Source organism: Dermochelys coriacea, chromosome 2 (genome assembly GCF_009764565.3).
Source record: "Dermochelys coriacea isolate rDerCor1 chromosome 2, rDerCor1.pri.v4, whole genome shotgun sequence".
Taxonomy (NCBI): Eukaryota; Metazoa; Chordata; order Testudines; family Dermochelyidae; genus Dermochelys; species Dermochelys coriacea.
The window spans coordinates 123,396,720-123,412,436 of NC_050069.1; the positions used below are offsets into that span (position 1 = coordinate 123,396,720).

The 15,717-nt window shown below is 40.7% G+C and overlaps 1 protein-coding gene across 2 annotated transcripts; it reads right to left on the reverse strand.

Moving 5' to 3' along the window:
• Window positions 1-561: 561 nt before the first annotated feature.
• Window positions 562-14,813, reverse strand: LOC119850508 (serpin B3-like). 2 transcript variants are annotated; one of them, XM_043508401.1, is made up of 8 exons: window positions 14,672-14,813; window positions 9,467-9,649; window positions 7,752-7,838; window positions 6,948-7,091; window positions 5,285-5,402; window positions 4,174-4,310; window positions 2,518-2,673; window positions 562-1,491 (listed from the first exon to the last, which is right to left on the reverse strand). In XM_043508401.1, exons 1-8 carry the CDS (start codon window positions 14,795-14,797, stop codon window positions 1,087-1,089), a joined length of 1,356 nt encoding a protein of 451 aa, XP_043364336.1. In that variant the 5' UTR covers window positions 14,798-14,813; the 3' UTR covers window positions 562-1,086. The 2 variants fall into 2 exon arrangements, with proteins under 2 accessions (XP_043364336.1, XP_043364335.1); XM_043508400.1 differs by having other exon boundaries at window positions 9,467-9,652; window positions 14,672-14,812.
• Window positions 14,814-15,717: the final 904 nt, after the last annotated feature.

The following is a 15,717-nucleotide window of genomic DNA, read 5'->3' on the forward strand; positions in this document are numbered from 1 at the left end:
TTGGGTCACAGCAACATTATTGTTAGTTTTCAATGCAGGTGTCAGGAAGTACAAAGTTTGCACAACATCCCTAACTCAAACCCTGACTGTAGGAGTTTGTATCAGTGTACAGTGTTAACTTTATATTCAGGTGCTAAAGGGTCAGACTCTGTTTTCCAGCTCTCCCTTCACCCTCTGCTCCACATTATGTTGAGTACTGCCTTCCTCCCCGGTAGTCCTACTCACTTCAACAGAATTCCTTATGAAGTAAACACAACTTTCTGTGAATACAGGTGTACTTTAAATGAATCATTACACAAAGTTCTGTATTAATTTAGTTTAAATGAATCATTACACAAAATTCTGTATTAATATGCCTAATAAGGAATCTATTAATCAAAAAACATTTCCTGACTATATTTTGTCTGTATTGTTACAGACATACTTGCTGATAGATATTTTGAAATTAATTACCAAAATAATTGAAACTGGCATGATTATTTTGTGTTATTTTCCCAAATTAAAAAGAGGAATTTTGCAGAATTTTAAAATATTGTGTACAGAGTTTTTAATTTTTTGGCACAGAATTCCTCCAGGAGTAGTAAAGGTGGCAGAAGGACAATAACAATAACTGTGAAAACAATGAACCTGATTATTCACCTGTTACATTGCCTCAACTCAGGGCCAGGTTCTCTACTGCAAGAGTTTGGTCAATGCTTGTGTTGATACCCATTCAGATCAGGATGATTAATAAAATTCATAGTTCTTTATTTCACTACTAGTTATCAAAGCTTTGGTCAAGGAGATTCCTACTGATTTGGGACTTAGCAGAGGTGCCCTTCCTCGAGTACTGAGAGAGTGGGACATTCTTTAAGTAGGAACCAGAAGCAAGTTTGCGGGGGAGGGAAACAGCAGACAAGGTAGGACTGTAGTGCTAGTATCACAGTCCTGCTATGAGTATCGTGTGCATTTTCACCCATAACTATGGAGTCACTATCTAGCTAGAGTGCAAGGAAAAGAGAAAATGAAGAGAATAATATTTCTGTTGTATTTTCTGTACTATAATTCTGTGGCCCAGGATCTCGTGGGTTAATTAGAGATTTTCCTTTAAGGAGAAGAGACTCTACCATAGAAGAGAATGCATTTGGTTTTTTGGTGTCTGATAAAGAAGAGGAAAGGGTGAACAGCCACAAACTGTAGAGGTATTCTTACTGAGGTTGCACTTATGCCAATTCCAGTTGCAGCTGCTGCCACAGTGCCCTCTTCATTGACCTCTACATAAGCCTTATGGACAATCTGATTCACAAACAGGCCACCTGTTTTTACCATTCCAGATAAATCTGATACTCCTGGGTGAAACACATCGGTCATTCCTAAAGCTTCTAAATATTTGTTAAGTTGAGCGCTTTTCTCGATTTTGAACCAAGGAAGAGACACCTCCACTTCATCTTCTTTCAAATGGTCGGGGCTAATCCAAGTTGTTAATTTATCATAAGTAAGTTCCTTTTCCAGCTACAGGTATAAAGATACATGGGAATCAGAATCTTGTGGTTATGCATCAAAATTAACAAGACATGCAACTGTGTGAGAAATTGGAAAAAATTATTTTTCATTCACACTGTGGTAGCCACATCAGGCATGATTCTTATAATACTACTGGGGTCAGTAGCATGACGTACACTAACAGTATGTCTACAAAAGAATAAAAACCCCAGAGCTGGCCCGTGTCAGCTGACTCAGGCTGCATGGCTGAAAAATTGCTGTGTGGACATTTGGACGCAGGCTGGAGCCCAACCTCTGGGACCCTCCACCCTCACAGGGTCCTAGAGCTCAGGCTCCAGCCTAAGCCTGAACGTGTACACCGCAATTTTTAGCCCCTCAGCCGCAAGGCTTTTATCTCCATGTAGCTGTACCCCAAAGTTTTCCAAATAAGTGTTTGTCCAGTGTTGATTATAGAATCTTGTTTTCTTTTTTTTAAATGTAAATATAATGACCACAATGCTGGGTCACCAGTGGGAGTCAATGGTGGAACTTCTAACTTCAGTGCTCAGACCTCTACCATTAAAGCTAAAGGGCTTAATGCTGCACCAGTGAAGTCAATGGGTGTTTTGCAATTGAATTGTATGGGAGAAGGGTTAGGGAGCTGGATCAGATGTTAAGTCTGGCAGCAATATGTGGCAGACAGCCTCTGGGGATCTGCCGATGTGTTATCTATATTCTTTGCATTCATTATTTATTCACTTTAGATTAGTCTGTGTGGGTATTCACTGTTTAGAAAGGTTGATAATACAAAAATGTAGTAATTAGGTATTAATTACATTGTCACTGTGCCCTATTTGGAGAAAAAAAAGGCTATCTAATTGTTTGTTTTCTGAAAATTCAGTAGACACAGGAACATAAGCAGCCTGCCTTCAGATTTACTATTCAGCATGCTGCATACTCTACAACAAGGAAGAGGAAAGGTAATTTTGTCCTATACTGTTTGTCCATGTTCATATTCTGGTTATAAGATTACTATCTCATCATAGGTAACTTTACCTGTGTTAGACCCGTGTAGTCTTTTGGCAGCAGTATATACATACTCAGGTCATCACCCTTGTACGGGAGTTCAAGCACCTGACAATCATTCTCCTCTATTGTAGCTATTCTATACTCGCCCATATTGTACATCATCTGCACAGGTTTGCTTGTAGTCTGAAAGCAATGACAATTAGTAACAAATGAAATACATACAATATATCCTCCTGTATTTACATGTTTTTCCTTGTATTACATCTTCACTTGGACCCAAATGCTGCAGTGATTGTTTAGGGCCAGATTAGCACCTTCTAAAGAAAGGTGTATATAGTCCCCTTGAATCTCTTTAAGCATCTCACAGCAGGTTCATCTCTATCTTGGACTCAAGGGAAAGGGGTCAGTGAGGCATCGGGAGAAGGGGGACTGGAAAATCCCATAAAGCCCATCCCCATGATCCAGAATTCCACCATGTTGCTTCTCCTCTGCCCCTTTAAAGCTAAGATATCATTTATCATCTCCCTGTGTCTGCACTCAGGCGCATCCACCCCATGGCGAATAGAAGGTTTAGAAGAACAGTTAATGCTATTTCCTTGGATCAACACTTTCAGAAGTTGCCATTGATAGTGTGTGCCTCACAGTTTGGTTTTCCAACTTAAGAACCATGCTAAGGACATTAAAACTACAGGCTTTTTGTCTTTTCTTTAATTTAAATTTCCATTTAAAAGCATGTTCTCAGGTCAAATTGACCCAGAAATTTACAAAACCTAAAAGCAACAGACATCCATAAAACAATTTCATGGAAACAGGTTCCACTAGGAACAATTTTCTTTTAGCTAAACAAATGTTTCCCTGCAGTGTTGCCAACCTATTTTTGCTACATTGTGCTAATGTGTGACCAACAGAAGGTGAAATTGAACTGAAGCAATACAAAACTGGTTACTCTACATTCATTGCCCACCCAACATGGTGGGATAGGGGTGGGGGGAGTAGCACAGGGACAATGTGAAGAATGTCACCTAAAAAAACCCACTTTCAGTATTCAACCTTAATGAGGAGAGAGATCAATCTGGTGACAGAATGTGGAAACTGAACACAGACTAAATGGATCTCTTGGTGTCAGTCATTGTAAATGTGGCAGCAGAACAACACATTGTAGGTCTGAATAAAATGGAAACCAGTTAAGGGTCTATGAAGAAAATGATTAGAGGCCAGACTGTGGACTGCTCCAAATTAGGAGTGTAGTGGGGGAAGGTACAAGAAGCACCCTTATGCTAGGCCTCTGCTCAGGGGCCAGTCAGTCTTTGCTCACATGAGTGCAGATCTTTACAAGGATAGTAAACCTAACTGCACCCGCAACCCAAAGAGAAGGGGGAAAAAGCAGGGCTTTGTCCTGAGCACTTCCATTCCTGAATGAAGAGCTGACAGGCCGCAGAGAAGGGCAGATGCTTCAGCTTCTTATACACTGACTTCCCCTGTGCCCCAAGTGGCTTTGTGAGGCATTGTACCTGTGTCAGGCATGATGCACTCTCCTAGCAGAAGCTTTGGGAAACAGCTCCCTCTCCACCCACAGAGCTGGTCTCTAGGCAGAGGGCCATATCCCATGGTACCTCCCCATTTTCTGCCAAACATGTAAAACAATAGAAGCAATGATGTGATATGTGTATTTCTGTAATCTACCTTATTAATCTGAAAAGCTCTTTCTTTGGTGTTTTTTCTGTTAAATTCCACTTGCCCTTTGAAGTAGACAGCATTCACGAGGACTAACTTAGTACCAGCAGAAAAAGTGCCTGGGGCAAAGAGGTCCTTGATTTTACCTTAAAAAAATGGAGGCAAATTATTTCATTTCGGCAGTTCAGTCACTCTAGTTCCATTTATCTGTTGAAATAACATTGATATGCAGTGCATCTATGTACCTGGGTGTAAAAATATACACATGACACTGGACACACATGAAAGATATTAGACTGAGAGGCCTAAGAGGCTGAAGTCTTCTATCTATTCACAGAACAAGTGCAACACATGCAGCATCTTTGTCGTTTCCCCACTCTGATGTGCTTCAAGTGAATAATGGAGAATAGATGCCATCTCCTAAAATGGCCATTTATTCTTTTTCTGCTGACTAGTCTTGGATCCAAGTCAATTTTAAGTAGTATGCTGTCATTTACCTTATCTGTAGATTTCAGAGTAGCAGCCGTGTTAGTCTGTTTTCGCAAAAAGAAAAGGAGTACTTGTGGCACCTTAAAGACTAACAAATTTATTTGAGCATAAGCTTTCATGAGCTACAGCTCACTTCACTGAATGCATCCGAAAGCTTATGCTCAAATAAATTTGTTAGTCTCTAAGGTGCCACAAATACTCCTTTTCTTTTTGCTTATCTGTAGAGGAGCTCATAAATCAAGGTACTTTTTGAAGGTTCCCCCTCCTTGCCTCAATACCTCTTGCATATGACTGAATAATTCCTTAAACTCCATGCAGCCAACCACACTGGTGGTCTCATCCAGCGCCCACTGAAGTTGTCAGAAGAATTCCTATTGATTTCTTAGGTCCAGAGTCTGCTGGCTACTCTGTTCTCCTCAAATATGCTTTCTCTGTGGGAATTAATGAGCCATCTTCAGGTCACTCAGATGGTCAAATTGCTGAGAGCTGCCACTGCAGCTCCATACTGGGCATGCTTCAATTATGACAAAATAGTTTTCTCCTCCAGGTTTTTAAGCACCTTGTACACTTTACTCATTATTTTTTTTATTAAATATCAAGAAATAGCAGCCAATGGCTGACTTGTCCTTACCCTTTGTAAAGGTTTCAACCCACAAATTTATCTGCTCCCTGGTTTCCTCTGCAGCATTCAGAAAATCAGCAGGTTTCAATTCAGCCTGGTATAACTTTTGTATGCAGGATAGGTATTGCTGTACAATAAGAGAGAAGATCAGAAGAATATATCAGAAAACAGGTCTCTTTTTAGGCTGTCTTCTGAATAAAATAAAATGTCACTGTTTTTTTAGTTCTGCAACACTGCAAGAAATATAAAAATATTCAAAAGTGTGTTTGTACATGCTAGAGACAGTGTGGGGACTAGCAGAAGGAACTGGACCAGATGGGTAGAGCGTAGATACAGGGCCACATAGGTTTGGAGAGTTTACATAAAAGAGTCAAACACTGAACCTTTTTGAAGTTCTGCCAGCTGATTGACTCTGCCACAGACTCATTGTATGACCTTGAGAGAGTCATTTAATCTTTGTGTTTCAGTTCCCCATCTGTGAAATAAGGATAGTGATATTGCTTTTCTCCTACCCCTGTGTCTGTCCTGTCTATTTATATTGTAAGTTGTGGGGAAGGGACTGTCTTTTACTATGTTTCTACAGCATTCTAGCAGAACATGGCCCTGACCCTGATTGGGGCCAGAGGTGAGCTGGAGCTGGTTTGCACCAGTTTGCTAGAACCGGTTGTTAAATTTAGAAGCCCTTTTAGAACCGGTTGTTCCCTGAGGGGCAACCGGTTCTAAAAGGGCTTGTAAATTTAACCAGCCATAAGTGGCACCTTAGGCGCCGACTCCATGGGTGCTCCAGCCCTGGAGCACCCAAGGGGAAAATTTGGTGGGCACCCACCGGCAGCTCTCCGCCCCACCCCTGGCCCCAGCTCATCTCCGCTCTGCCTCCTCCCCTGAACGCGCCACCCCGCTCTGCTTCTCCACCCCGCCCCCCGGCTTCCCGCGAATCAGCTGTTCGCGCGGGAAGCTGGGGCAAGCTGAGAAGCAAGCGGCGGCTTCCCGCTCAGGCCCAGGTGAGCTGGTGCGGGGGGGGGGGGTGCGCGAGGAGGGCCACCCGCACCGCAGCAGGTAACCTGGGCAGGGGGGAGCTCGCAGGGGAACCGCTCCCTGCCCCAGCTCACCTCCACCACCCTTGGGCTGAGCGGGAAGCTGCAGCCTGCTTCTCAGCCCTCCCAGGCTTCCCACTGAACAGCTGATTCGTGGGAAGCCGGCGGGGGGGGGGGGGGGCGGCACGGAGAAGCAGAGCAGGGCGGTGGGTTCAGGGGAGGAGGCAGAGCGGAGGTGAGCTGGGGCCGGGCGTGGGGCGGGGAGCTGCACCCACCAATTTTTCCCCATGGGTGCTCCAGGGCTGCCAGTAGGATATGGGCAGCAAGACACAGAACCCTTCCAGGAAGGGAGGCTGCACTCCCTCCCCAGAAGGGAAGGAAAGTAAGCACAAGGGACTGATCAGGGAAAGGAATAACCGGACCCTGTGCTACCTGTAAGGATTTGCCTTGCCCAAGCCAGTGTCTCCCAGGCTAAAAAGGACAGAGTCTGCTGAGGAGAACAAGGTACTTTGCCACATCACATACAATGATGGGACCTCAGCAGGAAATGGGACCTCAGCTGAACTAAGCCCATGTTGTTTATCTCTATCTGTCTTACAATGTCACAGGCCATTAATGTGAATCCCAGTGCAACTCACCTGAAGAAAATTGAATGTCTTTTCTCCATACAGTCTATTGGCATTAGCCAGTTCGTAAGAAGTGGTAGGTTTGTTGATTGCAGAGAAGATGTCATTAAACTGGGAATGAATCCCTCCAGATATATCACACTGATCATCAGGAACCTTCAAATAACACAAAGTTGCTATAGTTTGTTTCTGACTGAAGAAGGCTGAGAGTAACAGAGATACCGGTTTTTTAAAAATAATTGTTCCATTCAGATTCAATAACTTAATTAGCTTTGCCTTCTCTGATTTGTTCTTGTTCCTGATAGTCTGGAGATCTATGGAGCAAAAGCTCTATTATAAGGACTAAGTAATCTGTGGCTCTTTTGGGATTTTCCACTTGTTACTTATGGAGCACTACACATGCGATTTGTTGAACAATTAAAAATGTTCAGGGTAGTACAGTTGCAAATGCTTTCTGTATGTCTGATTTATACATGCACATGTGCTCATGATTATGGTAGGAGCTCACTGAAATAGCAAGATGCAAACTGAACTGATCACTTCTGAATGTCCCAAATCAACCATATAATTGAACAGCATTTTCAATAACCCCCCCCCCCCCCAAACCTTACTCTTTGCTGTCTTGTGTACATTTTTATCCTTCTCCCTATACCTTCTGTCACCCACCATCACAGCATTTCCCATCCCCCCTATTTTTATGTTATAATTCTAATCTGCCAATTTGGAGAATTTGAATCTAAATTCAAAAGTTAGTCCAGCTCCAACATTTGTTCTAAGATACCGGCAGTGGGGGAGGAAGAGGTAGTCTGCGACTACCTCTGAATTGTTATCATTTCTTGTTGCTTCAGAAGAGCTTCCTGTTCCTGGATTTTCATTTTCTCTAAGTTCAATGAAGCGAAGAACCTGAGGTGGAAATGTAACATTGCAACAGTCATACGCTGTATTGATTTACTTATGACAATATGTGAAACTGAACTTGTCACAAGAAAATTCAGTTGTCTGTCTTACCTACTGTCCTTTCTACTGGAGTTAGACATCATGATGTCAAAAGGCAGGTGTTCTCAACTTTTATCACTGGATGCCCCAGTCCATCCATTGACATCAAAATCAGTAAGCCATTTAGTGAATACTACTTAAAATCTCTAGAAGGGGGAGCTATATTTCTATGACTGTGGAACTCACTTTCTATTTCTTCCCATAATATTCAGTTTTTATACCTTTTTACACTATGTTGCAATAGGGCAATAAATTCAGCAGGCATGCAGCGATCTGCAATAGTGGATCCTATTGCAGGATTGGGACTTGGATAAAAGCTTATTTTTTACAAAACCTAAGTGTAAGGAACAATCTGAAGACCACTGGAAATGCTTTCAGAGTTCGCTAGGTTTAATTCCAACAAATGTAGTGTTTGTTTGTCAAATGTAGAGTTAGCTCTCACCCATATTTAAGCAGACAGGAGTTTTGCCATTGACTAGCATTGGAACCTGGTTTTGTTTTTTGTTTAATTTCATTCCTCTCATGTGCAGATCCCTTTACAGCTGCTAACTATATTGGGTCACATGTCTAGCCTTCACAGCAAAATATCTATCTGGAAGTTCTAATAATGACAGCTGTATTCAAAGACTGATACCACATCATTCTTGATTAGTACTAACTCCTGTGCAATCCAAGCTTGAGAAATTCAAACCCATTTCTAATGAAAAATATGACTCATACAGGCTCATGGGATCCAAAATAGGTTAATACTTTTGCCAAACTAGATATTCAAATTATTTTTTATAACTACGACCAAACTTGTGACACTTCAGCATTAGTAAATCTGGCGCTCAGCACGTTCATCATAAGCAACTTAAAAGGACCCTGCATATGAGATACACAGATTTATGAAATAACCATTTAGGCTACATCTCTCTTTTGGTATAATGCACAACACAGAAATGTCACCAAGCAGTATGAGTAAAATGAAGATGAGGGCCCAGAAATTGCAAATATTGAGGACATGTGTCTCTAGGTTTTATCTTAACCTTTTCTGCTGGGGCTGAGCTTATGGCTAAGAGGCTCAGACATCCCTATAGGCCAAAATAGACCAACCTCAGCAGAGGATAAGTGAAGCTGCAACAGGGCAGAGTCTTACAAACAATAATACACCCAAGTACCGTTATGCACTACTCATTTATGTAATGACACACACTTATGGAATGGTTGCAAGATCAGGGCTTGACGAGGGGAAATCTCTTGTTCTTGGGCTGGAAATGTTATTTCCAGTTAACAATTATGTTCTCAACCTGCATCTTCTGCCAGGCACACTTTCAACGGCATAAAGTTCAATTCCATTCAATATAGAAGTGCCTTTCGACCTTAAATAGGGCAATTGCTGCTTGTGCTGGGTATATTACCCATGGAAAAGGAAACTGCTCTGAGTTTCAAGGAAAGAAAAGCCTTGAGGAGCTCAGGTGACATTGCACGTGGGAATGGTCTGCCATTGTTGAACAAAAATGAAGGTATAAAACAAACGACTTATTGACACCTACCCTTTGTATCTGGGTGACAGTATTACCTCTGGCCCCAAGAAGGACCATGCCCAGGGCAGCTGAGATACTCAGAGGAGAATAGATGATATTTTCAGATGGAAAATCTTTGTTCAATACTTTGAAAAAGTCAAGGCAAAATTTGGTAGTTGCTTCACTGATGGAGCTCATTGTGAAAATGAAAAGCTGCCGAGGAAAAAAATAAACCAAATCAATAGAGTTCAACAATCTCTTTTCTCAACCTCTTACTGCATCAGAAGGTTTCAGTGGCTTTCTTGCTAGTTATACACTCGTGTCTAGCCTCAGTGTGGGCATGGGCATAAGTTTTGGGAACATTGGGATACAGACTTTTAAAAAAAGAATTCCCATTAAGAAAACAGCCTCCTCTCCAATCCTCCACTCAGGAAATTGAAAAGGAGTACTTGTGGCACCTTAGAGACTAACAAATTTATTAGAGCATAAGCTTTCGTGAGCTACAGCTCACTTCATCGGATTCATCACATTCATCCGATGAAGTGAGCTGTAGCTCACGAAAGCTTATGCTCTAATAAATTTGTTAGTCTCTAAGGTGCCACAAGTACTCCTTTTCTTTTTGCGAATACAGACTAACACGGCTGCTACTCTGAAATCAGGAAATTGAGACTCTCCTTTTTCTTCCACTTCTGGGGCTAATGTAGAATGCTACAAGGAGTAAAATCTTCTACCCACACAGTTTCTTAGAGCAATGAAACACACTAATGCATCTCCCCATCTGACTTCAGGGGAGTTACTCATGATTTACAGCAGTCTGAGTTCAAAATCAGGCTTCTTGAGAGGGATTATTGGATGCTCCAATTTCTGTTTGTATGTGATCAGGGCCACATTAGGCTCTCTTTTGCACCCAGTTATAGCTAGAGCAACTTTGGAGGAGTGAATCCAGATATACACAGATGTAAATTAGAATCTAATTTGACCCCTGGTATCTAGGTAACAACAACAGACAATGGGTAGAAAATGATTTGATTAATATGTGATAAGGTATCACTGAATCAGCTTTTCTATTATAAAAGAAATATATACTATGTAAGATGTGTGAACATCTATTTATTGCAATATATTTTCCAATTGGGATTGACTGATAGGAATCCATCTCCATTAACTCTGAGAAGGGATACCCTTGATTTCTTCCCAGGGAGGTATTCCAAGACTTTCACAAATAGATAAAAAGACCCAGGTGAAGTTTTTCTGACACATAGTTTATCTGTTTAAAAAATGTAATCTTGGTCAACCTGAAACTATTCACGAATTTGACACAAATTTACCAAAACGTTTGGGCCAAAAAAACATTTTCAGGTTAGATTTGTTAAGTGGCTGATGCTGTGCTCCTTGCCCCCCCTTTATCTTTAATCAGAAAACAGGTGGTGGAAATGTCCCGTATAACTTCTGCCCAAAGGTTAGGGCATACACCTGGGATGTGGGAGGTTCAGTTCGCCCCGCTGCCTGATTTGGAACAGTGAGCTGAATTTGAATCTCTCATTGCTCAGGAGAATGCCATGAGGCCTAGGTTATCAGGTAGTCTGCAGTGAGTCTCTTCCACTGAAGCTTTTCCACTTAATATAAATTAGTCATTGGAGCAGGGACTTGAAGGTGGGTCTCCCTCATCTTAAATGAGATTCTTCACTATGCAAATGGATGATCCTAGTGGCTTTCCCCTTCCAAATTCTAATCCACTGTTGTTCCTCGGAAATTGTGTTATATAACATCACCTTTCATTTTGTAAGCAAGACGTGAGAAATAATTTTTCCACTCTACTCACCACTGATAAGGCCCCAACTGGAGTACTGTGTCCAGTTCTGGGCACCACAATTGGGAAAGATGTGAACAAACAGGAGAAAGTCCAGAGAAGAGCAAAAAAAAAATATTAAAAGTCTAGAAAACATGACCTATGAGGAAAGATTGAAAAAGTTGGGTTGTTTAGTTTGGAGAAGAGAAGACTGAGGGGGGATATGACCAGTCTCCAAGTATGTAAAAGGTTGTTATAATGAGGAAAGTGATAAATTGTTCTTCTTAGTCACTGTGGACAGGACAAGAAGTAATGGACTTAAATCGCAGCAAGGGATATTTAGATTTGACATTAGGAAAAACTTCCTAATTGCAAGGGAGAGAAGATAGTGAAGTATCTTCTATTATTGGACCAACTTCTGTTGGTGAAAAAGACAGGCTTTCGAGCCACATAGAGCCCTTCTTCATGTCTGGGAAAGGTTCTCTCAGGGTCACAGAAAAATGCAAGGAGGAACAGATCATGGACTGACACCCTATCACTGGAAGTTTTTAAGAATAGGTTAGACAAACACTTGTCAGGGATGATCTAGACAATACTTAGTCCTGCCTCGGTATAGGAGACTGGACTAGATGACCTGTTCAGTCCTCCATTCCAGTCCTCCATTCTGTGATTTTCTTACTTAAATATTTCATTTCCATCTCAGACTCTTTTCAAAAATATGCTCAGATTTACTGATGTCTGAGGTTCAGAAGAGAAGTTTGTGTGTTATTGTTAATGCAAAATGCTTTGTTACGGAAAAAGTAAGAAAATTGCTGAGAATTTCTTTTCCTAATCATTAAAAGCTGGCAAATTGCACATTTCATAAGAGTTGACGATTATATGTAGCAATGTGATATGCTTTGGAAAGTGGTGACACCTGCAACATTTTATGTAAATCCTGCAAGCCAAATTTTGCTCTTACACTGATATAAATGCATTGTAATTTACCTTAAACCAACAGGATCTGTGGGGATCAGGTCTTATGAAAAGCAGGCTGTTTATTTAGGTATCTAAATCTGGGTTTAAATGATTACTTTTAGGCATCCACATCTGAAAATTTTGCCAAAGTGACTTGCCCACAGTCACACAGGCAGGAATAGACTCCTGAGCCCCAGCCTTGCACCTTTAACACACAATCCTCCGTGGATGTACAATTCTGGACAGCTGGACTAATCTGTATAAATCTAAAAAGGATTGAGTATAGCGAAAGGATTTACAAAACTTCCCTTCACCAATTATAACACTAACTAAAATGTTAAACTTAAATGGAAGAAAAGCTTACCTGGTCATCAGAGATGAAGTTTGAAGCTTGCTAGATTATGGTGGGGTATCTTGCAAAGTTTTGGGATATAAAGCATTTGAACACCCACTGGCATTATCATATATCCAAAATTATTGTTTTTTATGTCCAAATGGCTGCTTAAAGGTAACTTTCATAACTAATTAGAATGCAATCCATAGAATAACTTTTATCATTCAGAAAATGTAATTACCATTCTTGTATAATTTGTGTGGACTCCGGGAAAGATAATACAGTAGGAATCAGATTCTACCCCCCTTTGCTGTATATTTGCACTGATCCTCCAACACAGAACTGCCCTAAATATGGTGGATTCAGCCCCCTTGGGAATCCTTCTCCACAGAGGGGTCATCCACTGCATTAGAGCCACTGTAGCCAAGAGTAATGAATAGAGTGTGGGTAGTGAAAAGGGAACATGCATAACTTTATTCATCTAAGAAAGTCCATTGAATTCACATTTGTTTTTGATTCCTGGAGTAATAGTTCTTGATTTTTGTTTTTGGGGGTCAAAGAAGGACCCTTCCTCAATGTACTGGTTAACTATTGTTTTCTCCTTCAGTCCGCCGCACTTCCTTACTACCCTGATATCTGTTATGGGAAGCACAGCACTGCCAAAGACCCATAGATTTCCCGAATGACATGTACTTGATTGACCACGTATATATTGTGTGTCACCTGGTAATATTAACTGGATTTATTAATTAATTTTTTAAACCCAGCTATAGTCTTCTATCCTCCATATTTATAGCTGTAAAACAGTATCACTTTAGACAACTGAAATTTAGTTGTGGTTTCCTGCTGACTTTGGTTGGCAGGAACCTGTGAATTTCCTAGCTTAATGTTTTCCTCTGCTTATGATTTGCCAAATGGACTTACAACATTTTTCATTTCCTATAAACATGTTGTGCATTAATATGGAATTCTACTATTCTACTAGTACTATTGTGGAAAAAAATCCTTAATTTGTCTTTATTCAGAACTTCCACTGTTTAAATTCCCATTGGAGTTGACAGTTTTGATGAGATTAAGAACTAAGAAAATAGTAGGGGTCAGATTCTGATATGTGGACTGAAATTGAGTAGTGCCTTACTCTTTTAGTTGTCCAATCAATTTCAGAGACCTTTGCAGATGTTGAATAGGACTTTCTCCTGGAGTAGTCCTGTTCATTCCAGTGGGACTACTCAAGCAGTGAGTTGCTACGCACTGTCAGAATCTGATACCCTCAGCAATTTGGGGGTGAAATCCTGGCTCAGTTGAGAACAACCACACAACTCTAGTTGAATTCAGTGGGCCCAGGATTTTACATTAGTCTCCAGCTTGTATTGTTTTATCCGTATAGGGGCAAACTAACTTTCCTCAGAAACTGGAACATGTATCTAGTTGACAATAATTCCAGACTCCCTTAGATTATCTGACCTGTAGTTTCTGCTGTAAATCGATCCTTAGGTACTTGTATGACATGCAAATCACGCATGGTCTTTATTATTATTTAAAGATTGATTTCAATAGGACTTAGGCACCTAACCTGCTTAGGTGCTTTTGAAAATTCCAGTACACACCAAAATGCATCTTTAGTTGCCTAAATAACTTTGATCATCTGGGTCTCAGGCCTTGGCCTCTTAGGTTTCCCTGACGGTCAACATGGTTCATTATGGAGTATCCAAACACATACTAAGTCATGAATTTTTTTGTCATGAGAAGTCAAACAAGAAGGTGGCAAACTAAAAATATCTTTTTCCTTCCCCCTCAGTGGAACAACAATTTAGTTTTTGGCCCATGAATTTGCTGTCTTTTGCCATCTAACAGCAAGAACTACCACCTGCAGAGATTTATCCTTCTTTATCTAATTCAAGATTTTAAGGAACTAAGAAAATTCTTCCTTTGATTCATCTTGCCCCACATCAGCATTTTTTCTTAAAACTCTGCAAGTTTATAATATTTGCACTGTGTTTTTTAGAAACAGAAATCTAAACTAAACTCATGATGGAAATGGGCAAGCCCTGTTTTACTGCTTGACATGGATGTTATCATTTAATCTGCCCAGGGTTTAACTAATTCAGAATAATTGTCAAAAAGCTAATTGTGTCTATACAAATATCTACATTACCTTAGAGTCCTGTGAGAGAGAAGGAATTACTTGTGTCCTCAGCCAAGTTCTGGGTCTGTTTGTTAGGCAATTGATATGTTTAGATATATAGAACAGTTGCACTTCCTTCCAGCCTGCATCATCCATTCTTACAGGTCTATATCTTTCACCACTTATGCTTACACCTCCTCCCCACCAATTTCCAGAACTTTCTGTTGCAATGTTTGCCTTGATTGTTGACATACCCAATATTTGTTTGGCAATAAATAGGTTTAGAAATAAAATGAGATTGCACCTCGCTTTCCTTCTAGCCTACATTCTTCACCCCTAGCACCCAATATGTTTCACCACCTAAACCTACTCTTGCTCCCAACCACTTCCCAGAAATTTTTGTTATAAAGTTTGACCTGATTATTGATCCATTGTATGTATTTTAAACAGCAAACTTAGAGATTTAGAAGATGAATACAATGATCTTATAAGATACGGTATTTTAGACATAGGATAAGCAAAAATAACACCAAGCGGCCTACAGTAAGAATGGCTGGTGATGTCCATTGCAACTCTCTTTTGTTTTAAATAAGTACAGCTAGTGTTTAACTTACACCAAACAACACAAATGTTTGTCTTTCTGCTGGATGGGTGTTCTGTGTGGCCTGATTCTCTACTGCATTATTCCAGTTTTAAACCTGTAACTCTATAGATTTCAGATGAGGCATATCAGTGTAAAACTGGAGTAATGCAGGGATCAGTTAGGCCTTGTGACTCCACCATCCTCATTTAAAACCATTAGGAATATGGATACTCCCATGCCAGATCAGACAAACAATCAACTTGAGCCTCGTATTCAGTCCCAGCAGTGACTAATACCAGATGTTTAAGTGGGGGATGTAAGACTCCCAAAATGGGCTTGTAAAAGAATGCCTGGAATGAGCGCTAAAATATTCCCATGTTGGAAGTTTCTCTCTAATTCAAGGCAATTGTGGGTGCTGTGAGCACTGAAGGATGAGGGCTAGTATCCCTTTTTAATTTAAAGGCTGGATTAAAGAACATCCCTTGATACACAA